We start from the raw sequence: 25,990 nt of genomic DNA on the forward strand, positions 1-25,990 counted from the left end.
AGAAGTTCCAAATATGTTTTGAGTCTTTTAATTGATTTACTACCAAGGCAACAATCCTTATTTGGATATGGTAAGACTCAGAATTGTGAAAAAATGAAGGGAAGTTGTAGAGTGAAGGTTCATAGCTCATAACACTCTTCAAGTACTGCTTGAACCAAATTAAAATGCAATTGGGAAATATTTCCAAATAAATAAAATTACATTAGGACATAGATAATATTGATATGGTTTTCTAAGTTAATATGTGGCCTTCAGGGATTACCAAATAATTGTTTTAGAGCCTGTTTCTTTTTTTTTTTTTTTTTTTTTAATTTGACACCACTGTTGTAGAGAACTCTATTTTTGCTCTACATAAGGAAAAATGTCCAAGTAAGGGGAACTGTCCAATTAGACAGAATTTTCGTTGTAAGGGAGTGATTTTACTGTCACTATAGATTTCCATGCAGAATCTGGAGGATCCCTTATTGGGGAAAATAGTAGAAAGAATTCTTGGATTGAACAAGAAGGCCTTTGAGATCTAGTGAAGTCCTTTCACTTCTGTGAGCCCGTGTTTAAAAGTGATTTGCTCAGGGTCCTTCACTAGATCTGAGATTAGTACCCACTTCTTCTGGGTTTTTTTCCCTGAAGCATATCCATTTTCACAACAAATTTGCCTTTTTAGTGGTCCCCTGGGCATCTCCAGTTCTTTGGATATGTGGAGGTCAACGTTGCCATTTCTGGAGATCTTTAAGCAGATACTAGACCACATGTTGGGAATATCAAAAAGACAATTTTTGCACACAGATTGCATTAGATGCCTTTTCAGGATCCACCTCTGAGATTTTGGTGATTCTAAGTGGAGGAAGGATGGGGATTCAATTCAATATGATTCAATGATATTTATTAAGTGGGTAAAGTCCCAGGTTATAAAGACAGCAATGAGGGTGTTCTTATTCTCAAGAAGATTACATTCTACTTGTGTAGCACCAGTACACCTTGTTAAGTGAATACAAAATAAATCCCAGTAATAAAAGTTTTTTTGTAGGAGGGGACATTTAAACTGAGCCTTTATGGGAACTAAAGATTTCAAGAAGCAAAGGAAAAGATAGTATTGAGAAGTTGAGGATGTCTGAGATCATGAACTTGGATGATAGAGACAATGGTGGTGCCCTTGAAAGAAATAAAGAAGTTAGGAGAAAAGACAAGTTTACAGGAAAAGATAAACGAATTAGACATGTTAAGTTATCCTGCAGACAATTGGTGGTATGGAACTAGAGTTCAGGAAATAGATGAGAGATGGATAAATAAGTTTGGAAGTGATGTTAAAAGGGAACTGACAAGGCAGCTATTTGGTGTAGTGGATAGAGCACCAGTCCTGAAGTCAGGAGGACCTGAGTTCAAATCTGGCATTAAACACTTAACACTTCCTGGCTGTGTGACCCTGGGCAAGTCACTTCCCCCCCCCTTTTTTTTTTTCTGAGGCAATTGGGGTTAATTGAGAAGGAGGACAGGAAGAGAAAAAGGAGAATGTTGAGTCTTAAAAATCCAAGGAAGAAATTACCTAGAGGGGTAACAGTTTAAATCGGTGCAGAAAAGCCAAGAAGGATGATATCTGTGAAATAGTCATTGGTATTAGCAATTATGAAATCATTCAAGCTTGTGGAAGAAGCATTCTTGGTCAGAACCTTGACTACAAGAGGTAAGAAATGAGTGGGACATTAAGAAGTGGAGGCAATCAATATAGACTTTTTTTTTTTTTTTTTTAAGGAATTTTGTTATCAAAAAGGAGGTATGTTTGGAAGCAGGAGGAGAAGGGTGTGTGTGTGTGTATGTATTCAGGGAAGGAAGAGGAAGGGAAAAGGAGAGAGGGAGAAAGGACAGGTAGGCAGAAGGAAAAGGGGAAAGGAGAGGGAAGGAGAGAATCAAAGTAGTATACTCTCAGATAGGATCAAGGGCAGAAATAGAAAGATTGACTTTGGTAAAGAAATATAACCACAAACGTGTTTGACTAATATAATATTAGATGAAGACTGATGGCTAGAATATTGTTTTCCTAGAATCAAGATACAGAGAGATCTTAGGTTTAATATCAGTGCCCTCACTTGGGTTCAAGAAGTATAGGATGAATTGAAACATGGCTAAATAGTAGTTCTTTTGAAAGAAAGATGGGAGGCTTTTAGTAGACTATCAACTCTATACGTCTTCAGTGTGATTTGGAAATTAAAAAAAAAAAACAAAACTTCAGGTGATGGTATTTGACTGCATTAACAGAAACAATGTCCAAAACAAAGAAAGTGATACTCCTACTGTCCTTCTGCTCGGTCTTCCAGATTTGTATTATTATGTTCTATTCTGAATAGAATCTTTTAGTAAAGACAGTGATTAGGTGGATTAGTGGTGAGTTCAAATGAGTCTAAGATAAAATCAGTAAATTGAGTTCATGAACAGAAGCACAGAATAGCAGATTTGGAAGAGGTCTCAAAAGACATCTAATCTGATCCCTACCTGAACAAGAATTCTCTCTACTGTATACTTGATGGTAATCATCTAATCTTTGTTTGCTGTCTGGCAGTGAAGGAGAGTTAGGTAGTCCACTGAAGTTTTGGATATTTCAAATTATCAAAACATTTTTCCTTATATTAATCCTAAATGGGCTTCATTGCAACTTCTACTCCCTGCCTCTAGTTTTTCTTTATGGACCAAGCAGAATTACAAATTCCCTCTTCTGTGTGACAGCCCTTCTATTGTTTGCAAACAGCTTTTATATCTATCCCCAACCTCCCAAATCTTTCAGCTGAGATTAATGGGTCATGATGTCAAGGCCCTTCACCCATCCAAGTTGCCCTTCCCTGCTCACTCTTCACTTTAATAATGAGCTTTCTAAAGCTCCAAATGGGTTCTTACCGAGGCAGAAGACAATAGGAGCGTCATCTTCCTAGTCTGAGACACTCTCTGCTCTTGCAAGTTGAGATGGTTCTAAGGGGGATCATCTTCTTCCAGCATTTTGAATGGAAAGAAACTTTAGCAATCATCTCTCAGCCTTTTATTTTACAGATGAGGAAACTGAGGCCCAAAGAGAAGAAGTGACATTCCCAAAGTCACACAGGCAATGAGTAACTAAACTTGTTACTGTTCTCAATGTGCTACCGGAAGATGCCCCTTTTTCTGTTTGAAGTACCTGTAGATGAGGTGGAGCCAATAATTCAAAGAACAAATAGTGCTCTTTTTATTTTGACCTCCGTCCCTCCCCCCCTTTCAATTTAAGCCCAGTGCTTACAGGTGTACTCCTCAGCCCTTGTAATGAAGTACCAGAACAAATCCATTGTTAAAGGCTTCAGAAACAAAACAACCAGATTATTGTCAGGTTTCAGAATGCTTAAGTATTCATATAATGAATGAAAAGAAAATTATTACTGAGATAGAAATGACTTGCATCGTAATCTGGAAAAGAGGAATTAGAGAAACTGATGTTCATATTGTTATATTAATCATTTCTTGCCTGATAAGAGCTCAGTAGTCCATGATTTACTTGAGTCTTTGATGACTGGCCTTCTCAAGGGTCCTAGGGAGAAGAAATCCCCAGTCAGTAAGACAGAGAGAGAACTGGGAGGGAATAGAGAGAGGACATGGGAGAATGGTGGCTCAGTTAGCACAGGGGTGCTTGATCTTTTATATATTATGGGGACATCTAGCAGGCTGGTAAAGCCTTTGGACCCCATCTCAGAACAATATTTTAAAATGTTTATGACATAATAAATAGTGTTATAAGGGAAACCAGTTATATTGAAATGATTCCAAATTTTAAAAAAATTAAATCAAATTCACACTTCCAGGTTAAAACTCTTCTTCTCCCCCCCCCCCAAAAAAAAAAAATCAGGATGGATTAATGATTGATCAGCAGAGACATAGCCAAAAGATCTTGGTCCAAGTATTAGCTCTTATATTAACAAACTATGGACCTTTGGCACATCACATAACCTCTCCAGACCTCAGTTTCCTCATCCATAAGTGGAAATAATACTTGCACTTGCACTACCTATCTCATAGTTGTGTTGAGGAAAGTATTCTATAATAAGCAGAATTATTACTGTTACTGGTGAAAGATTCTCTCCCATAAGATGTCAGTATACTAGGCAGATCTAGTGAGAGAATCTCAGAGGACCTTGTCGGCCACTCTGTGTGTCACTCTCCCATGAAGCCAGCCCAGAGTGGCTAGTTTAAAAGATTTACACAGAAAATATTTTCATGACAGTTATAAAGGATCATTTTCCTTACCTCTTATTTGAAAAGAAACTTTCATTGCTTAATAGTAATACCAATCTGTAACATTTTACAGTTTGCAAAATGCATTCTTCGCAACAACCCTATGACACATTTAGTTCAAGTATTGTAATTGCTATTATGTATATGCAACTGAGACTTGGGGAGGGATGTGTGCAACCAGCTATGGCTACCTTTGTCTCTCATGGCCTTAGCGTAATTCTCTATAAAATGAAGGGATTGGACCATATGCCTCATTAGGTTCATTGCAGCTCTAAATTGTTTACCATAGTTTTTATGTCTAAATACAGACTTTAAACCAATGCCTTCTCTCTATGCTGCTGTACCTTTTCTTGTCATAGTGTCTTGCCCAAAGATCTGATATAATCTGAAAGGTCATTTTCACAACTGTAATTGTGTCTCCTTAGATTCCTTTATTTCCAGAGACAGCAGTGACCCTTTATAATTCTTGGCATTTATCAAAGAACAGAACTGTCTGTTTGATTAGAAGCAAGAAAAAGAAATCCTTAATAGAAAAGTGCATTAGGCATGTAGCCTCAAATTAGTTTTATCCTTATTTGTGTGTTCTCATCTAGAAAAGACATTGAAGATGATGTATTAAAACAAGCACAAGAAAAAAAATTCATGCTTGAAGGTTCACTAGTCAATGGAAGTGTTATTATATTTTGAGATGTTAACAGGCAGAGGTCTCACATAATTGAGCATTTCTTCAAGAGATCTGCCCATCTTGGGGAAAAAAAATTAATATAAGAATTGTCAAGTTTCCATCTGTGTGATTAAATACTACTACTTGAATAAGGGTAACCATGTCCTTTGTTTAACATTGGTTTATATAAGGCTCAAGAGATGTTCAACCACCACCTTGGGAGGAGCTGTGAAGGCATAATCGAAACTACTGCTGACTATTTATGGGTATAAACACAGGCAACATACTTTACTCTTTGTTGAGGATTCACCAAAGACAAGATTCATTGAAAAAGACCTTGATGTTGGGAAAGTTTCAAGTCAGAAGGAAAAGGGAACAGCAGAGGATAAGGAGAGATAGTCATGGAAGCAATAACCATGAGCTTGGACAGATTTGGGGAAATGCTTGGACAGATTTGGGAAAATAGTGGAGGATAAAAGAGAATGGTGTACTTTGTTATATGGGGTCACAGAGTCAGACGCAAACAACAATAATAAAAGGATCCATCAATGGTGGCGATTGGTGAGATTACAGATTGATTCTGTGGGAAATGTGAGAAATCATTGTCTAGAATATAGCAATTTTTTCATAGTCTCAGCCCATTGTGATATTGATTAAATCCTTTATGTGGAGCTATATGACCTTCTATAGATTCCACCTATGAGATTAGAATTATAGTAAGTGAACCTTGTCTCAATGTGTTTCTCCCAGCAAAATGGGGACTCTGCTATTCATTGTATCTGCTTGTAGGTTTCAGGAGGGAACCAGTTAAAGTCTTCAAGTTGATTATAACTATCCCGAAAGCTGTCTGTAATGATAAAGTGGACCCAAAATGGGGTTAGTAGTTCATGCCTGACTCATCTCTCTTGAGGCACTTCTTTCAATCAGGATACACTGGGATGATGCAGTAGTGCCTAACAGCCCAATTTAGGTGATTTTTTTGAGACAGACACCAACCGGATCTTTATCATTTAAAATAATCATGTAACTTTATTCTTCACTTGGAATATAAGAACTACCTTAGGTATCTTTACATCCAGAACGTTCAGTCCATTAATTCTCTTGCTGTCATGCTTTATCTCATGTTCCTTGACTTTTTATTTGGACTGTACCAATGTATTATACTTCAAGGGGACCTGTGATTTCATTGATCCCTAGGTCTCAAATGTCTCATAACCCTTTTACACTTTTAAAAAATAAGTGGGCCTTTAAATAGCCTTTGTTCACATGGGTTATATCAGTATTTGCTATTAGAAATGAAAACATCTTAGTATTGTTATTAAAATAGTTTTGAGCTCCCAGACACTCCTAAAATGATTCCTCAGACCACAATTTGAGAATCAATGGGCTAGGCTTCTAATTGGAGCTAGAAAGCACCTTAAAACAGAATGTCAAAGCTGAAAGAGGCATTTGAGCATAGAACATCAGAGCTAGAAAATAACTTGGACTATAACATGTAAGAGCTAGAAGGGGCTTTGGAACATAATATTCATACTGGAAGGAATCTTAGAGTATAGAATATCGGAACTAGGAGACTAACCTCCCTTTATTTTTTATAGATGAAATGACTTAGCTCAGCTCACCTAGGTAGTTACTTTGACAAAGCATTCTAATTGGAAACACTTTTGAACTCTTTAATGAAAATAATTTCCCTGGTAGTACATTCATGGATCTTTAATTTAGGGGTATCAGGCATGTAGCCTACAAGTGGAGGGACCAAATTAAAATGTAATTGGCAAATATTTAGCAAAATGAATAAAAACACAATAGCATATAGATAATGTTAATACATGATTTCTAAGTCAATATGTGGCCCACAGGGATCTTATACCTGATTTAATGGTTCCTGCTTCTATTTGAGTTTGACACCACTGCTCAAATTATTTTTTATCTTGCTCCTTATTAACAGTTAGCTGCTATAGATTGCTGAAGTCCAGAATCCTCAGCATGGATCCTTTGCAGAATTGTGGCCAAAATTTGTGATTGGCCTTTTGAAGAAGTTTCCTTGACTGTGTCTACCTTTATAGACAGATTGGCTCTACCTTTATATCACATCATTCTGTAGTCTACCCAGGAAGACTGTCTACATGTCTCTCTTTTTCTCTGTCTGTGTGTCTCTCTGTCTTTTCCCCTTCTCATCCTTTCTTTTTTTGTTGTTGTTCATTTGAGACCTAAAAACAATCATTTCATTTATTTCTACATCCCAATTCAATCATCTTAATCAGGCAGAATGATTTTGCCATTTGATTTGCTTTCTAGTCCACAAAGCAGACCAAAAGCCTCACATAGCCTTTGGGACTATTTCATAGGATATGTCCCAAAAAAGCACTTTTATTTGTACCTATTTCTGTTAAGGAAGAGACTGAGATATGGAAGTATAAGAAAGTAATTCTTAGGATACCTCTGTCTCTGCTGCTCCTTCAGTCACTTACTTATAGAGCCAGAAGAGCCTGGGAAGTCATTAAGTTCAATTGCCTTATTGTGCAGAAAAGGAGACTGAGGCCCAGAGAGATGAAACAATTTTCCTAAGGTCACATAGTGACAAAGGCAAGCCTCATCTTCAGGGCTTTGAGATTTCCAGACCTATACATACTCTCCATTATATTGAGTATATATCTCCTTTCTGCATCTACCTTCTGGCTCGGGTGATATGAAATTCAGAAGGAAAGTATCATTTGTAAAGGGAGTATCCCTGTATGCTACAGATACTGGGAGAAGAGGTTGACAGACTATATTTACTCTGGGATATTTAAGAGCATCAGGAATTGGATAGAACAGTGATATGTGGTGATAGGTGGTGGATATGATATCAGCATTGGGGTAGAAGTAGAGAATGGCAGTAATCAGTACTTTCTATGGACAGCATTGGCAGACTTTGGAGAAACAGGGAGGCATGGTGGTCTCTGAATCATAGGAGTGGGTCCCCTTTTGGGGAATCACCAAGAAACTTAATGTACCTTTTATTTTTGTCCCTGTTTTCTCTCCCTCTTCTCCCTTTCTCTTCTCGTTTAGTTTGTAGTCCCATCAGGTCTCCTCTGAGATAAAAATTCCCAATCCCTGGCTTGAGGGAATAAAGTATCCTAATAGTAGTGATCCTGTTAGTTGGTATTGTTCTCCCCATAAATTCATAGCTCATATCTTGTTCTGACCCTAATCATTCTTTCTCAGACCTTCTCAAACAAAAACATGTCTTCTGGGTTTTTGATCTTGTGAGAAGACCCTTGATGTTCTTGGTGGACTTCATGCTCACTTAAATCCAACTCACTTGCATGTCATGGCATTACTTCCCTGATGTCATTGCTATTTATCTTTCGTTTTTGAAGAAGACAATCTCTTTGAGTAGTAGTAGCTGCCTCCCTGGAGACCCAGTTGGAACTGGCTAATTGGACAACACAGCTCTCTCCTCATCTCTTCCCTTTTTCCCATCTTTCTTTCTCTCCTCTTTTTCTTTCCCTCCCTCCCTTCCCCTTTCCCTCCCTATCTGCTGAAACCTTTCAAGATAATCTTGGAATTTACTGGCTAGATTCTTTCTTAAGAAACCTGCCTTAAACCCAAATCACTTTGATTCTCAGTGATTGGCCAACAATAGGCCCCAGATCAAGACTTACTTAGTCATTGTTTGGATTCAGATTGTCTCAGAGTAAATGTAAATAGTAATTGTTTCTATTTTGGCCCCAAACCCTGAAGGTCTTTCCCTCTCATGTTGATTTTTTTTTTCCCTTTGACTAAGTAAAAGAGATCATTTTCTGCCTCATTTCTTACCCAGTCTTAATTACCGATTGGGTGTTGCCTTAGTCAAACTGAGACTTTTTAAATTCAGTTTAAAAAGGTCAAGGTCTTCCATTACATCTAGGGTTTTCAATCATTCTGATCTATATTATGTCAATGGCAAATGGACCCCAGTGGTTTAAGAGGAAAAAGTGAGACTGTTGACCTTATACAGCCCTCCTTCTCTTAAATCCAATTAACTTGCATGTCAATGAATTGCTTCCCTAATATCACCCTCCTTTTCAAGAAAGATGGACAAATAACAACAGCTTCATAGAAATTTAGGAAACATGGTTCAAGGCAACTCAGTACTTCTTGGTGGGTTTAATGAATTTCCTACCATCAAGTCACACTCAGGGAGATGCCAATTAGCTAAGATTCCATACATTGAGCAGAACAGGGAAGGAATATCAGGTAAGGGGAAAATGCATGTCTGGGACCTAGAAAGTTTGCTGGACTGAAAGATTTGGCCAGGAAAAACAAAGATTTTCCTAGGCTGCAGTTACCTCTGCATTAAATGGCCCCATATAATTTTACTTTGTGAGTGCTTGTGTCTGTATTTTGTAGTCTTTCCATTTCTTTCCTCTCTATGAGGTTTTGCTGCTGCTCATGTATCTGCCTTTAGCAGATTTCTGGCCCCATACTGATCTGTTTTGGGCTAGAAAATAATATAATTCAGTTATTTCCATTTGTATCTAAAATAAGATTAAATCAGTAAAATGAGGGCATAAGGGAAGTGTGGACTTTGTAGCAGCCATGATGCCTGCTCTGATGCTATTTCCCATACTCTGTCATGTTGTCTGTGTTCTGCCTAGATGAGGTTATTGAATAAATAATGTCTCAGTGAGTGATGTGTTCTTTGGCACATTTCAGGAAAACACTTTTAAAGTTTGTTTGGTTTTGTTTTTTTTTTTTTTTTTTTTTTTTTTTTTTGGTCAAATTTCTATCACATTGATTTCCTTTTCTCCTTTTTGCTGTTCACAGTGGTTTAAACTTTATTGATCTGATGGTGAGACAAGGGAATATTGACAACCCTCCCAAGACTCCTTTGGTCCCTGGATTTGAATGCTCTGGGATTGTGGAAGCCATTGGAGACAATGTGAAAGGCTATGAGGTAATAACAGGAGGATGGTTTCAGGAGCCTGAATTATCTGGAATCACCTGATGAGAGGGAGATGATATCAAAGGACATGTATAAAAAAATGTGCAACCTGTCATAGAATCAAAGGTTTTAGGACAGGAAGGAAATTTAGAGATCATCCAGATTAGGAGCTTTTAACCTTGTTTATATCAAGGACCTCTTTGGCATAATACTATTGTGGTTTGTAATCTACACTCATAATTGAAGGAAATGCCAAATTTCAGCTAGAGATTAGTGAAAATAAATATTCCTTCCTAGTACAAGTTCCCAGATTTCCCTTCCTCTTCCACTTCCAGAAATCTCTTCACATATTGCTTGTGGATTCCAGATTAAAAACCCCTGAGCTAGGCCATGCTTTGATTTTATATGTGGGTCAAGTGAAGGCTCAAGTAGTAATTACTCATTAAATCATGATTCCGAGTCATATCATCTGATCTAAAATGCAGGGTTTTTCCTTGGGGTATACCCTGGGAGCTTGAATATGATATAGTGGGAAGAGGTCTGAAGTTAGAAGAAACTTTACTTCTGATACTTAGTATCTGTGTGACCATGCCATGTAACCTCTGCAGTTCTCAATTGGCTCATTTATAAAATGGGTATAATAATATTTGTAAGTTGTATTTCCTACAGTTGTGGTAGGATGGATATAAGTACTTTGTAACTTTAAAAAGTATACATAAATACATATATATGCATGTGTATATATCTTTTCACTTTTATATATAATATATATTATATATGTGTATGAATATGCATACCTATTAGCATGTATATATTATATTACTTAATATATTCATGTGTATATATTATGTATGTATGTGTTCATATATGTATATATTGCCATATAGTCATTTAATATATATATTATAATATAAATATGTTATTGGGACTGAGAACACTGTTGGCTTCTAATCCCTGCTCTGCCTCTATGTTTATGTACGAGTTGAAGAAAGTCATTTCCCTTATCAGAGCCTCAACATTAGCTAACATTTACATAGTACTTTAAAAAATTTACAAAACTTTTATATCCATTATCCTGGACAACCTGGAATCCCAGCATGGATCCTACCTCTGATATTGGCTGTGGGACCCAGCCAGCTCTCATGGGGATGGGGGTCTAATTAATCCATTCAGCTTTGGAGATCTGCCCTGGGGGTGAGCTGTACTCCTCATTGATAGGTGAATGAACCCCCACTCCCCATCATTTGTTGTGCCTATCTGGCTCCATACTATGCTTCACACCCCAAGATACTACCCCAAGAGCTAGCTGGTGGTACCTGCCCCCTAGCTCCCTTCACTGGTTTCCACTTCTTGCTGTGAGAACAATAATCAGATAATTAACACCATGACATTTACATCACTTGTGATACCTGGACCCAAGACTCTTTCTTGGCAATTGCTCTCTTATGTATGTAAGTCACTGGATCACTCTGGCACCTGTGTTTCCCTTACAAAGTGAGAGGGTTGGGCTAAATGATTCCCAAGAGCGCTTCCAATGAGAAATCTTCTTGTCATCTATAGTGGAGACTAATAATTCTATTACTGTGTCTTAGGATTTTAACAATTATTGTCATCACTATGTGGCAGGGAAGCTACTGGTCCCCTTCCTTCCTGTTGAGGCTGTCTCTAGGAGCTTCCTCTCACTTTACATTTTCCCCCACAGATCGGAGACCGTGTCATGGCGTTTGTGAATTACAATGCATGGGCAGAGGTTGTTTGCACACCAGTGGAGTTTGTCTACAGGATCCCAGATGACATGAATTTCCCCGAGGCTGCCGCCTTCCCCATGAACTTTGTAACTGCCTACATGATGCTTTTTGAGGTTGCCAACCTGCGAGAAGGAATGTCAGTGCTAGTGCACTCTGCTGGAGGTGGCGTGGTAAGTAACTGTCATCTGGGATCAGGAAGGCATGGGCCAGAGGAAAAGGAGTCTTATTAAGAGAATCTTGGAATGCCTATGTCCTTTAAATAAAGGGTTGTAATAACTGGGCTCAGAGATTGGGTCTCTGGGTGAGAGGGATCTGAGAGGTGGTTTCTCTCTAACATGTTTTGGAGATGCCCTCTTCATGTGAGGGGTTTCATTCTCTTTGGATGGGTGGACATCTCGCATGTGGTGTGAGAGATCTCAGAGTTGGTGCTTGCAAATGTGAGGAGAGTTTTTGATTTTTGGATATCAATAATGATATCTGGTTCTATAGAAGCTCAGAGATGGGTCTTGCTGTCTTTGACTCAGAAATAGTTTCTTGCAGTTGATGAGTGTCTCAGATAGGCTTTCTGTATATTAATTATCTCAGATTATCTCTCTAGATATAAAGGATCTCAGATGGTTGTTTAGGTTTGGGTCTCACAGGATTTCTCTGGATGTGAGAGATCTCAGATAACGTCTCTAAGTGTATTTAAGAAAGCCAGAAATGGTCTTTTTTGATTTAGGTCTTTTTGAGACTAGATCTTAGTGATAGTTTTTTCTGAGTTTGACTTTCAGGAGCCCTACCAAATTAAAAATAACAATTTTCAAAAAGAAAAAAAAATCGGGAAAAGTGCTCAATTAATTGAAAAAGTCTGAAAAATAGATGATGTATTTCACTCATGGACCTTCCATTTCTGTAAAGGAGTGAAGTGGAATTGTCTTTTTATCACTTCTTTGGAGCAATATTTATTCTTTGTAATTTTGAAATGTTCCCTTTTGATCGTTTTGTTCTTTCCATTTACATTCTTTTGGTCATTGTATATATTTTCTTGGCTTTGCTTCATTTTGTTTCTGTTCATGTAAATCTTTCCAAGCATCTCTGTATTCAACATTTTCATGTACTGCTATTTGTTTAATTATTCCCCAATCTGTGAGCAGCTATTTTGTCTTTGATTCTTTACTGTCACAAAAAGTACTGCTGTAAATATTTTGGTATAGATGAAGATTTTCTTTTCATCAATGATTCTCCAGCAGTGGGATCTTGATATAGAAATTCATGAACATTTTAATTTTACATACATAATCCCAAATTGCTTTCCAAAATATATGTATTTATTACAGCTCCACCAACAAAGCACTAGTGTATTTGCTGCCAGTGCCTCCAACATCAATTCCCAGCTCTATTAAATAATTATCTATTTGACTTCAGTAAAGCCACTTCCTTTTTTAGAGCAGGGCCCCAGTTCCCTCATCTGTAAAATGGGAACAGTAGTACTTGTACAAAAGTACTTTGTAGATATTAAAGTGCTCTTGAGACATGCATTACACTTGTTTTAGACAGGGAATCATCTTAGTTTGTCTGTTTTTTTGCTTGGGTTAATATTAAGCAACTGTTGAGAGAGGAGAAAAAATGACAATGATGTAGCTCAAGAAGTAAGATATATTCGACTTATGATTGTCCTAAACACAGTCATTTCTCAATAATGTCATTAATAGAGTATAACCAAAACCCCAGTAAAACCACAAAATCCCAAGGTAATGCTTTTAAATCTTTACCCATTTATAACTTCTGGAATTAAGTGTCCCTTGTAATTCCATTTCACCAATCAATTAACAGCCTATCCTTAGCTGAGATATTTTCTATTCCCTTCTCCAGACTAGAAACTGAATAAACCCAAACAATAACCTATTTAGCCTAATTAAGACAAAGAGTCCTTAATGAAGTTAAAGGAGAGTCTAGATCAGGGCTTCTTAAACTTTTTCCACTTGTGATCCCCTTTTGCCTGAGAAATTTTTATGACCCTGAGTGTATAGGTATACAAAATAGGTATAAAAATAAAATATTTACTGATAATAAAATAATTTTATGGCCCCCACATTCAGTTACAAGTCATCATATAAGATTTCAAATCACAGTAGAAGAAGCTGGGGTCTAGCTGATGTTCAAAGAACCCCAAGCTTCTATCAGGTTTGTGCCCAAGAAGGGGTCACTGGAAGAGCTCACCATAATTCTGAAGCAAACATTAATAAAACTGACAAGAAAAAAAAAACATAGGAGAGTGTTGAGTTCTTAATTGTTCATTTTACATGCATATAGTCTTATAACCTCAAAGTATAGAAACAGAAATACTTGGTATTTATCATTGTTAGAGAATGCTGGAACTAGAAGAGATTAAAGAGCATGCACTGTTAGATTTCCATGAAATTTTAGAACATAGAAATGGTCTGTCAGACTGGGATAGATATTAGAACAGACACTCTATGACTGGGAGGGACATTAGTACTGTTAGAGTTGATGTTATAACTAGAAGGCATGTCAGAGATCATGTGGTTCAGCCATCTTATTTTTCAGATAAATAGCCGAGAGTCAGAAAGGAGATGTGACTGCCCATAATCAGAGCCAGGATTTGAACTTAGATCTCTTATGAATCTCAGTCGACTTTTTAGTCATTTTATCACTTCATGTGGAATTCATTTGTTCACCCATATATTCAAATATAGTTTTAAATTATAAACAGATGGTTGGATTTTTAAAATTATTAATCTGAAAGTGTCCTATTTAAATTATTTAATAAAATCAATTTGATTTATTAATAACAACAATTATAGCTAGCATGTATATAGTGCTTTCCCATTTGCAAAACATTTTACATAATCTCTTTTAATCATCACAGCAACATTATGAGATGGTTGCTATTGTTGTTTCCATTTATAAATGGGAAAATTGAGACTGAGAGGAGTTAATACTTGGCCAGGGTCCCACAACCAATAAGTCTTTTAGGAAAGATTTAGCCCAACATCTTCTTTTTTTTTTTTTATTTTTTATTTAATAGCCTTTAATTTACAGGATATATACATGGGTAACTTTACAGCATTAACAATTGCCAAACCTCTTGTTCCAATTTTTTCACCTCTTACCCCCCCCCCACCCCCTCCCCTAAATGGCAGGATGACCAGTAGATGTTAAATATATTAAAATATAACTTAGATACACAATAAGTATACATGACCAAAACATTATTTTGCTGTACAAAAAGAATCAGACTCTGAATTATTGTACAATTAGCTTGTGAAGGAAATCAAAGATGCAGGTGTGCATAAATATGGACTGGGAATTCAATGTAATGGTTTTTAGTCATCTCCCAGAGTTCTTTTTCTGGGTATAGTTAGTTCAGTTCATTACTGCTCCATTAGAAATGATTTGGTTGATCTTAGCCCAACATCTTCTTGATACCTCCATTTAAATTTAAGAGTTTCTAGTCTCTTGGGTCATGAGTGTTTAATCTCCCTTACCCAAATATTCCTTTATTCTCTATCAGAATTAGAACATCAATCTTGCATGAGGTTTCAATAATCTTAAGATCAGAATCTTTTGGCTTTGGCATTAGTACATCTTGGCAAACAGATTAAATCCAAGAAGTCCCAAATTAGCAGAATTTTCCTTGAAAATAGGGTTGTTTTTTTTTTTCTTGATGTTCTCCTGTTGTTTCAAGATAGACCACCAAAAGGATGTGAACAGACAATTTTCAGATGAAGAAATTGAAATCATTTCTAGTCACATGAAAAAGTGCCCTAAATCACTGTTGATCAGAGAAATACAAATTAAGACAACTCTGAGGTACCTTTCAGATTGGCTAAGATGACAGGAAAAAAATAATGATGAATGTTGGAAGGGATGTGGGAAAACTGGGACACTGATACATTGTTGATGGAGTTGTGAACTGATCCAACCATTGTGGAGAGTAATTTGGAATTATGCACAAAGGGCTATCAAACTATGTACCCTTTGATCTAGCAGTGTTTCTACTGTGCCTTTTCCCCCAAGAGATCATAAAAAAGGAAAAAGGGGCATATGTAAAAATGTTTCTAGTAGTCCTTTTTGTAGCAGCAAGGACCTGAAAACTTTGTGGATGTCCATCAGTTGGGGAATGGTTGAATTGAATAAATTATGGTATATGAATGTTATGGAATATTATTATTCTAGAAGAAATAATCAGCAGGATGGTTTCAGAGAGTCCTAGAGAGACTTACATGAACTGATGCTAAATGAAGTGAGTAGAACCAGGAGATCATTATACATGACAACAGCAAGATTATATGATAATTGATTCTGATGGACGTGGCTCTCTTCAAGAATGAGATGAGCCAAATCGGTTCCAATAGACTTGTGATGGAGAAAGTCATCTGCACCCAGAGAGAGCTTGTGGGGACTGAGTGTGGATCACAATTTAGTGTTTTCACTCTTTCTGTTGTTTGCTTGCATTTTGTTCTCTCATTTTTTCCCCTTTTTGATCTGATTTTTCTTGCGCAGCATGATAATTATGAAAATACATATAGAAGAACTGTACATGTTTAACATATATTAGATTACTTGCTGTCTAGGGGAGGGAGTTGGAGGAAGGGAGTGAGAATTTGTAACAAGGTTTGGTAAGGGTGAATGCTGAAAATTATTTAGGTACATGTTTTGAAAATAAAAACCCTTAATAATAATAATAATAATAATAATAAGCCTCATTCTAATATCCTGGTGATATTAAAAAGTAGAGATACGTTGGTCTAGTTGTGACTCCCACTTCTCCTCTGGACCAGAATTTAATGTGCACTTTGTGCCTCTATAGCACTGCCACAAAAAAAAAAAAAAAAAAAAAAAAAAATCTTTAGTCTTTTTGTTCTTGTTAGTAGTTCTGTGGTTTATTCTTATGGAGAACTGCCCTGGCAAATGTCCTATGAGCTACAATTATTGCTTTCAGCGGGGGTTCTTGAACAGATCTTAATTGATTTATAGTGGGCTTCTTTGCTGCCTTTTCTCATGATATGCCAAACCGTATGTCTAGCTGCTTTTGAGGGGTAACTAGCACATTCCTTCCAAGCTCCAGTGCAAATGGAAACTCTTTCATCATTCAATTGCTAACAAAGTTCTGTCTAATTTTAATTACCTCTCTCTTTTCTCTTTTAGACAGTTTCTGAATATTTTTCTTGCAAACTAGGAAGTTTAACTAGGAATGTTTAGGTTGGAGAAGAAAAGATTTAAAGGCATGTGATTGATGTTTGTATTTGAAATACTGTCATGGTGTAAGAAATATTAATATTTTTCCCCAATTAGCTCTAGGAGGCAAAATAGGGGGAAATGTTTAAATTTAACTTGAAGTAAAGAAAACTTTCCTAACAATTAGAACTATCCTAAAATGGAATAGTTGCCTTAGGATATGGTGGTTTCCCTATCCCTAGAGGTCTTTAAACTTAAAGATCACATCTTGGAAGCTGTATTTTCTGAAATTCTGCTTAGCTCTTGGACTCTGCAATTCATGGATTTCTATTTAAATTCAGCCAACATGTATTAAGCCACATTATCTAATCTAAGTTATAGTTCTAAATCCTAATGATGCAAAACCAAAAAGGAAATAGCCTACTCTTGAGAAGTTAACATTCTACTGAGAAATTACAAGTGTAATAGTGAGTATATCTGAAGTAATTTGAAGAGGCAGAGATCTCTAGTTCCTGGCAGGATCCAGGAATGTTTACATAGGAAGTGGTGCCTGAGCAAAACCTTGAAGGAAAAAAGAAGTTAGAGAGGTGAAGTTGAAGAAGGAGTTCATTCCAGAAAAGAGGGACTAGCTTATGCCAGTAAATTAGGGTTGGGCAGGGTAGAATGCTGAGTTTGGGAAATAGCCAATGGTCTAAAATGTTTGGAACACATAGATTATGTAAGTTATTTAATCTGAAATCAAATACACCCCAGTTTTTTTCACATGAATAGTCAATAAACAATGTCTTCCCTATTCCATATTTGTGCATTTGAATACACTGAATTGCTTCCAGAAAACTGTTCCTGATCATTAGCAGTTCCATACTATGAGACATCATCCATTTTACTGGAGAGCCATGTAAAGTCATTAATACCCCCTAGGTTTTAGAGTCTTAAAATCTCCCAGTGACCCCAGTTAAAGACTTCTCTTAGAAGTATCATGTAGACTTGTACTGGTCCAACATCAATTCTCCCATGTAGCCTAATCAAAAAAGATTCCAGGTAGGGTTGAATGAATACTCTTTGCCTTTCTCAGTTCTGCATACAAAAGTAACAGCCATGGCATGGATGCTGAAAGGAAGAAATTTGGGAGAAGTTTAAGTACCTTCCAGTAAGCTGATAGCAGGAGTTTCATGTCCCAAGCAGCATCTTCAGTGCCAAAGGTCTTTGGAATGAAATCAGGGCATGTATTTAGATGAATGATCCTCGATTATTAAATTCTATTCATTATGAATGTTGCCTTTACCACTGTAGTTCAAACCACTTTGAATTGAAAGCTCATGGAAGTGTTCATTGGGATTATTAGAAAACTTCTGATCTGCTTCTGTGCTTCTTCATTTTCAGATTGCTGCCTGATGAGCTAACTTTCTAAAGATTCACTTCAACTATCACCTCTTCCAGGAAACCTTTCCTGGTCCTTCTAACTTCTAGTGCCATCCCCTTGGAGTAGGGCTATGTTGATAAATGTTTTACAACTGGCTCTGTGGGTTGGAAGGGAAAGGCAGGATTGAGAGAGAGCTAGAATATATTCAAGGCACACTTTCAAGTTGAATCTGCATTAATCACATTTTCTCCATCACTTTCTTCAGTTATTCAACCAATAAACATTTCTTAAACACTTCCTATATACCAGGCTCTGTGCTAAGTACAGGGGATAGAGAAAAGAGCAAAATACAATCCCTGTTCTCAGGGAGTTTAGTCTAAAAAGGAAGAAGGTGTATAAATTATTATGTACAAATGAGATACATAGAGGATAAATTTGAAATAACCAATAAAAGAAAAGTACAATCAACAGAGCAATAAATTAAACCTTGAATTTTAGTATCTGCCAGTTTCCAAAACGTACATGTTTATAATGAAAATTTAGCAACTCTAGGTAGTAGAATTGGTAGATTGGAGCTGGCTCTAGCACCTCTGCTTTAGGATTACTTTCCATTTATTATACTCTATTTTTGTCTTGGGTATTTTGGTAAATTAAAAAAAAAATATCTCCCCCGTTAGTATGTCTGCTTCTGGAGGCATTCCCAGTGCTTAACAATGTCTGGCACACAATAAACATTTAATAAATGCTTATTGAATGAGTGAGAGAAAAGTAAAGACCTATCTTGGAGAGCATAATACAACAGAAAAGATAAAAGCAAGGAGGGATGTTACAAAGTAGAACTCCAGTCCTGAATAGTTAACTCATCAACATCTCTACCTGGATGTCCTGTCAACCTTGCTGTTCCTCAAATGTGACACTCAATTACTGCCTATACCCCATACCAGAAGTACTTTTCCTCCTTATTCCCACCTCTTATCTTAGATTCAGGCCTTCCCTCTGATTCTTTCCCCAGTTTTTTTTTTTTTTCTTGTTTGTACATCATTTTCATGTTTCCTCCCTCATTAGACAGAAAACTCCTTGAGAGTAGGAGGTAGTTTGGGATTTTTGCCATTCTTTGTATCCTCAGGAGTTAGCTCAGTGCCTAGCACATAGTAGGCACTTTAACATGGCAGTCAACTGACTAAAACACTATGTTTAGTAGTATAGTCATACTACACATTCCACTTCTCTACATATGTATCCCATCCCTAGAATTTATTTTCTCCTCATTTCTGCCTTTCATTATTCCCATCTTACTTTGGGATTTAACTCATACATGATGCCCTTTCTTCTCTTCCTCCTATTTATGTTTTTCCACTTCTCCGATTCCCTTGTATTTGTTTGTTGTTCAGTCGTTCTATTCCTCTGATTCTTTATGACCCCATTTGGGGTTTTCCTGGCAAAGATTCTGGAGTAGTTTGCCATTTCCTTATCCAGTTCATTTTATAGATGAGGAAACTGAGGCAAACAAGTTACTTGTCCAAGATCTCGTATCCAGGAAGTATCTGAGGCCAGACCAGAACTCTAAAAGATGAATTTTCCTGGCTTCAGACTGCCCCTCCCTTGTATTTACTTATCTCCATATATTTTCTATTCCTCCAGGAAAATGTAAACTGTTAAGGTCAAGGGCTGCTTTGGTTTTGCCTTTTTATCTCTGATGACCAGCATAATACCTGGCACAGAATATTAATAACTATGGAATTGAATTGAATGACTGAACTGGAAAGATAGTTTAAAAAATAGAATGTCAGAGCTAGAAAAGCACTTGTGTGTCATCTAGTATGGTCTAATTTATCTTATAAGGGAGGATTTGAGGTTCAGACAGAGAGATAAGTATATGGACTTGAATATATCAAATAACTTTACAGTTTTGATAAATAAAATGTTATTAAAATCTGCAAAAACCATTTGCAAGTAGAGGTATTTGATTGAAAGGACACTAAGTGAAAAAGGTTAATGAGGAATTAATGACTATAGAATATTTCTGTGATGATTTTTGTCAAGATATTAGGAGACACCTTGTTTTCTAGAGATGAGACCCAGCATGCAAGCTGTGCCCTGATCTTGACCTAGTAATAATCCTTTGCGCTCACCCTCTTAATAGCTTTACCGTTTGATCACATAATTACATAATTGTGAATCACAAAATCACATAATTATTGTATTGTTTTTACTAATACCAGGTATGTTCTGGGCTCAGACAAGTTCTGGTCATGGAGCCTTGCTATGAATCAAACTTAGTATATTGTTGCTGTTGCCTTTCCTTGTCAGGCCTACACCTCACTGAACAAGGGGCTCCAAAATTTAAGTCCTTACTTGCAAGCTGTTTCCCTCACTTTGAAATTAAGCTTCTATTTGATTCCTGACTCTGCTTTGTTTGACTTCATGCATAAGACAGAAGCCAGTTCTGTGTGGTTGAAAATCTAGAGTGTAATTCATTGAAGGTTTTACACAGTTCAGAAAACTGTTTCTGATAAGTAGTCCTATGCCATATAAGAAATGGTCTATTTTGTTTGAGATTCATGTAAAGTCATTAACACCCCCCCCCCTAAATTTTAAGAAGTCATAGAATTGTGTAGTGTTAAGGGACCTCAGAAGCAATCTAATCCGGTTTGTATCTGTATCAGGAATTTCTTCATTAGCCTGCCAGAAATTTAGTCATCCATTCTCTATTTGAAGACCTCCATTGAAGCCCATTTCGCCTCTGGAGAGCTCAAAGCAATAGGAAATGTTTCTTTATATTGAGCTGGAATTATTTTCCTTACATATTCCATCCTCCTCATTTAGTTTTTCCCTCTATGTTGAAACAAAACAAGATTTCGGCTATGTGATAGCCTTTTAAATTCATGAAGATAGTAGTCTTGTTCACTTTAAATCTTCTCTTCTCCCAACCACACATTCCCAGTTCTTTCAACATATCATAGCTTTGAATCTCCTCACCATACTAGTCACTCTCCTCTTTGGAAGTGCTCCCACCTGTCAATGTCTTTACAATGCAGCGTCTAAAACTGAACACTCTAGGTGTGGCTGTGTAACATTGAGTTATTTAATTTGAAATCACCAAGACCCCCAGGTCTTTTCTCAATGAATGGTCAATAAACAATGTTTTCCCCATTCCACATTTGTATATTTGATTTTAAAAAACGTTTAAAATCTTTTAAGAATGTGTTTTAAACCACATTTATTTTCCAGTAATTCCCACATGCACATATTGCATTCCATTATAAAAATAACAAAGCTATCTGAATCTCATACATAACTATAATTAATAGGCATACCTATTCTCATCAATAGTCTTATATCCTCTTAAGCAATTGCAAGAAAATGTTTCTTCATCCAGATAAGTGTCTATAGCCATTGGGCATTGCTTTTAATCTGAATTCCATTATTTTTTAGTGTTTTATTTAATTGTCATATCATTGTGTATATTATTCCCTTGACCTTTGGTATCAGTTTACATGAGTCTAATGTAAAGTACTGTTCCTTTATTATATAAATATTTTATTGACTGAATGGTGGAGAAAGGAAACATTTATGTGAAAAACGGAGAAAAGTAGCTTGAGAAGAGATATAGACAGTCCTAGAAGAACCTGAATGAAAGCATTTTCTCTCTGAAATAAATGTACTAACAGATGGCTGGAGCACATTATTTCTCAGTAGGTAATAGGACTATTTTCTAGAACATGGACATTAACTACTGAAAAACTGAATCAAAGAACTGTGGGAAAACTTTGAGGAAAATTACAGCCTGGTTATTTGTGTCATGTGACAGGAATCTGGATTTGGGGGTTGTCAACTTAAATGGGAAGTTTTTGACTGAGGGCATGGGAAATCTAGGGCTCCCTTATACACACACACACACACACACACACACCCACCACAGTTATCCTAGGACCTTGAGAATGAACAGTTGCAATGTGGTCACCACCTATTCCTAGCATCGGTACAGTTAGGTGAGTAAGCTTATCCTCAACTCAAAAAGAGAAATCAAGAAAGTTGAGCGTAGGTCCTTGTAATGTGATTTAGAAGAGCAATTTCCAACCAAATTATGTTTGTGGTTCAGTACCAAATGAGGAGATTGATTTAGGCATCAAATGTTGGGGTTCCATCATGTGAAGAATTCACTAAGGCTGTTCTCTTTGGTAAAAGGTAGACTTATTTAGAAAAAAAATGAATATTTATTATAAAAGATACCAGCAATGGTAACTGTGAAATAGTGGGAGAGCATGTAATAATTAGTAATGGAAAAGACAAATTCTTTAATGGAATTCATAATTAGCCAGGAGAAAGGGAATACTCCTTGAAATTGAAGTATGCTCTTAGCTGGCAGGCTAAATCCATAAAAGAGTTTAGCACCCTAAAAGAGTCAGTTATAAGAAGAATAAAGACACCACATGCCATGGCGGGGAGGGGAAAGGGGAAAGACACCACGAGGTAGAATGCTGTGATAGGCTATAACCCCGAAAGAGATTCGGCAAAGGTGGCATGGGCCATAAATAGATTGAGGAGAAATTTAACATTGGAGTTTTAATATAACTTTGATTTCTGACTGCATACATCAAAGTGGGGCTACTCATAGCCTACACAGAAGATGGGATTATAAAGTTGAACTGATCCCCATCAGTACCCTTCTCTGCTTGCCTCAGGAGTAACTTTATCAGTACTTCAGGCTCTCTCTGCTAACCCTGTTTAGTAATCCAGGACCTCATCCATTAAGACAGGACATTCTATTATATTCATGCATCAAAATTGTTCATCTGTTCCCTAAGTGATGTCCACTTTGTTTCTCATGTTTGTGTAATTTATTTATTTATTTATTTTTGAAACTGTACCTGTGATGCTTTCTGCTTGAGAACCCAAGACACTTAGTTTCTCTGGATTTTAGTTTCTCCATCTATGGAATGAGGGGTTTTGACTATGTGGCCTTTGAAACTCCTCCTAATTAGGGGCAGCTAGATGGTGCAGTGGACAGAACCTAAGTCCTGAAGTCAGGAGTATCTGATTTCAAATCTGACTTCAGACACTTACCACTCACTAGTTGTATGACCCTGAGCAGGTCACTTTAATCCCAATTGCCTCTCAAAAAAAAAAAAAAAAAAAAAAGCAACAAAAACAAAAATCCAAACTAAACAACAACAAAAATAAAACAAGAAACTCCTTCCAACTTTACTTCATTATATCCTCATAATAATCCTGGGATTTTAAGTGAGAAAATTGAGCCTGAAAGAAGTGAATTGACTTTTGAGGTAGGATACAAACTCAAATCATTTTGACTTCCAAGTTCATCCACTTTGCCACCTAGCTACTTTTCAAAATTATCCCTATTAAATGTTAGATTGTCAGCACTGTCTGGGTGAGTTTTTTTTCCAAGCTCATTTCTGATTTCTTTGCATTAGTGCTTCTACTCAGTCCTATCACCAAAATATATATATATATATATATATATATATATATATATATATATATAGGGAAAAAAGAAAAGAAGGTTCTGGAGAGAATCTTGGAGAGAGATTTGTGGTTAGTGAATATGATTTAAATGGAGATCCAGTAAAAGAGGAGTATGAGCAGACACATAAGGGGAGAATCAGGATAGGACAGAAGAACCAAAAGAAAAGATGGAGTATCCAGGAGAAGTGGACAATTAACCTGTCAATGACTGTAAAGAGGACAAGGAGAGTGAGGATTAAAAAAAACCTTTTGATTATATCATTTGTAACATTAGAGGGGATTGTTTCAGATAAATGATGAAGTTGAAAGCCAAACCACAGAAAATTAAGAAAAGAGTGAGGTGGGGGGGGGGGGGGGGGGGGGGGGGGAAGCAGAAGGAACCCATTGTGGGTGGCTGGCCTCCTCCAAGAAGTCAGAAAAGATATGGAACAATGGTTATTAGGGATGAAGGGATCAAGTAGGGATTTTTTGAGTATGGGGAGACACGGGCATGCTTGTAGGCAGGAGGGAAACAACCAGTAAAGTAGGAGACATTGAAAGTTGAGTAGGAATGATAGAAGGAAAAATTGCATGTAGAAAGGTTTGTCTTGGCAAGAGAACCACCTCTCCATGTGAGACAAGAGTAAAGAAAGAGATAACAATAGAAAGTATCTGGGTAGTGTTCAATGGGGAGAGGGAACAGAATCTTCCCCCCTCTTAACCCCTAAGTTGGAACTTCAGAAATAGGTTCACATGAGGCCTGCCCTGGCAGCAGTTCCACTTCCATGAGCCCTGTAACTGGTAACTGGAAGAATGGAAACTCTTGAAAAATTAAATAGAACAAAACCTCTCTATCACACCCTTTATTAATAATAGAGGGAACCATACGTTAACATGTTGGGCTTAGATATTTATTGGACATTTGACGTAAAATATAATGGGGTATGCTTCACTTGCTGACCAGGAAAATCGGCTCAGCTCCTTTTAAATGTCAGACATTTCTGATAACTTTAATTATACTGCTTGACTGCCCTACCCAAGTGACCAAATGACAGACTTGCAGTTGGGTCAAAAGTATATTTTGCATATTTTTAAAATAGAATATGAAAACCATGCCATTTCCTAGGTCTGAAAAAGCTTTCTGGACATATAGAATGTACATAAAGCCTTTGTGGAGTTTATTCTTTTATCCAAGGCTTTTGTGGAGTCTTTTTCCATGTTTTTTCGTTTGTCCAAGGCTTTAAGCAATGATTACCAGTTTCATTTTTCTTGATTCCACTTGTTTTTGTATTAGTCTTTTCTTTATATAATGTTTTTCTCTTCCCCACTGCCACCCCCTTATAATCAACATATATCACAATTTATTCATGCATTTAGGGGGAGCTAGATTGTACAAATCCTCATGAGTTTAAATCTGGTCTCGGATACTTATTATATAAGTGTGACCCTTTTGCCTCAGTTTCCTTATCTGTAAAATGAGTTGAAGAAGGAAATGACAAATCACTCTAGTATCTTTGCCAGGAATCCCAAATCAGTCACAAAGAGCCTTGCATTATAAAAGGCCAAAGAGTCTTATATTATGGAGGGCTGGAACTCTGTATACTTGAATCAAGGACAGAAGGGTGCTCATAGTTAAGCACCTATTTAGTGTGAGATAATGGTTCTCTAAACATGTACTTAATGTAATGTGGTGGTGTAATAGTTGCACATACTGGAGTTGCTATAGTGATGTAATTATACTAAAGGGCTGGGAAGACTGGGAAGGAGCCTATTAGCTATAGACAAAGAGTCTCAGATACAGACACAGAAGATTTGGGACTCCATCTCTGACCAGCCTTATAGTGGCTCTCCTGCCTTCATCACTTCTCCGCCTAAAGACTAAGGCCCGTCCTGAGACCCTCTAGAGAGCTAGCCCAGACATTACATTACATGACCAAACAAAAGCAACAAAAAGTCAGCCATTCTCCACGTGATAGATATATTCTTAGTTTCTAGCTGTTTGTTATCTACCAAGTGTTGCTGTAAATATTTTTGGCTTTTAAAAAAAAAAAAAATCTGGTTTTGATCCACTCCACCCTTTCTTGGAATAAGTGTTGGGTTCTATTTCTCTCTATTAAACAAATTCAACAAAAATTATGGAGCATGCGTTATGTCCAGTATTTCTACTAGTCTTGCTGATGCCTCACTATGTGAACGTGACCCTGGCTTTTCAAAGACTATGCATGTGGCACAAATGTTCTAGTATGGCCTGCCAAGCTTGAAAAGCTTGGGGATGGAGGCTCAGAAAGATTATCTTTCTCTTATCTGTGGATCAGCCTTATTTAAGTTCATCGAGGGTGGTCATAAAGCGGTGAAATTTTTTTGGCCACTAAAATTCATGAAGCTGCTATCTCAGCTTTGGAGAAGGGCCGAAT

At 36.9% G+C, this 25,990-nt stretch overlaps 1 protein-coding gene across 1 annotated transcript in view; it reads left to right on the top strand.

Moving 5' to 3' along the window:
* The window catches only part of VAT1L (vesicle amine transport 1 like), a 119,277-nt gene that overhangs the window by 6,162 nt on the left and 87,125 nt on the right, over positions 1–25,990 (top strand). The window contains exons 2-3 of the mRNA XM_031950347.1: positions 9,698–9,827; positions 11,518–11,733. Coding sequence (XP_031806207.1) covers positions 9,698–9,827; positions 11,518–11,733 — 346 coding nt within the window. The remainder of the gene's footprint in view (positions 1–9,697; positions 9,828–11,517; positions 11,734–25,990) is intronic.

The sequence above is a fragment of the Sarcophilus harrisii genome, chromosome 2 (assembly GCF_902635505.1).
Source record: "Sarcophilus harrisii chromosome 2, mSarHar1.11, whole genome shotgun sequence".
Lineage (NCBI taxonomy): Eukaryota > Metazoa > Chordata > Mammalia > Dasyuromorphia > Dasyuridae > Sarcophilus > Sarcophilus harrisii.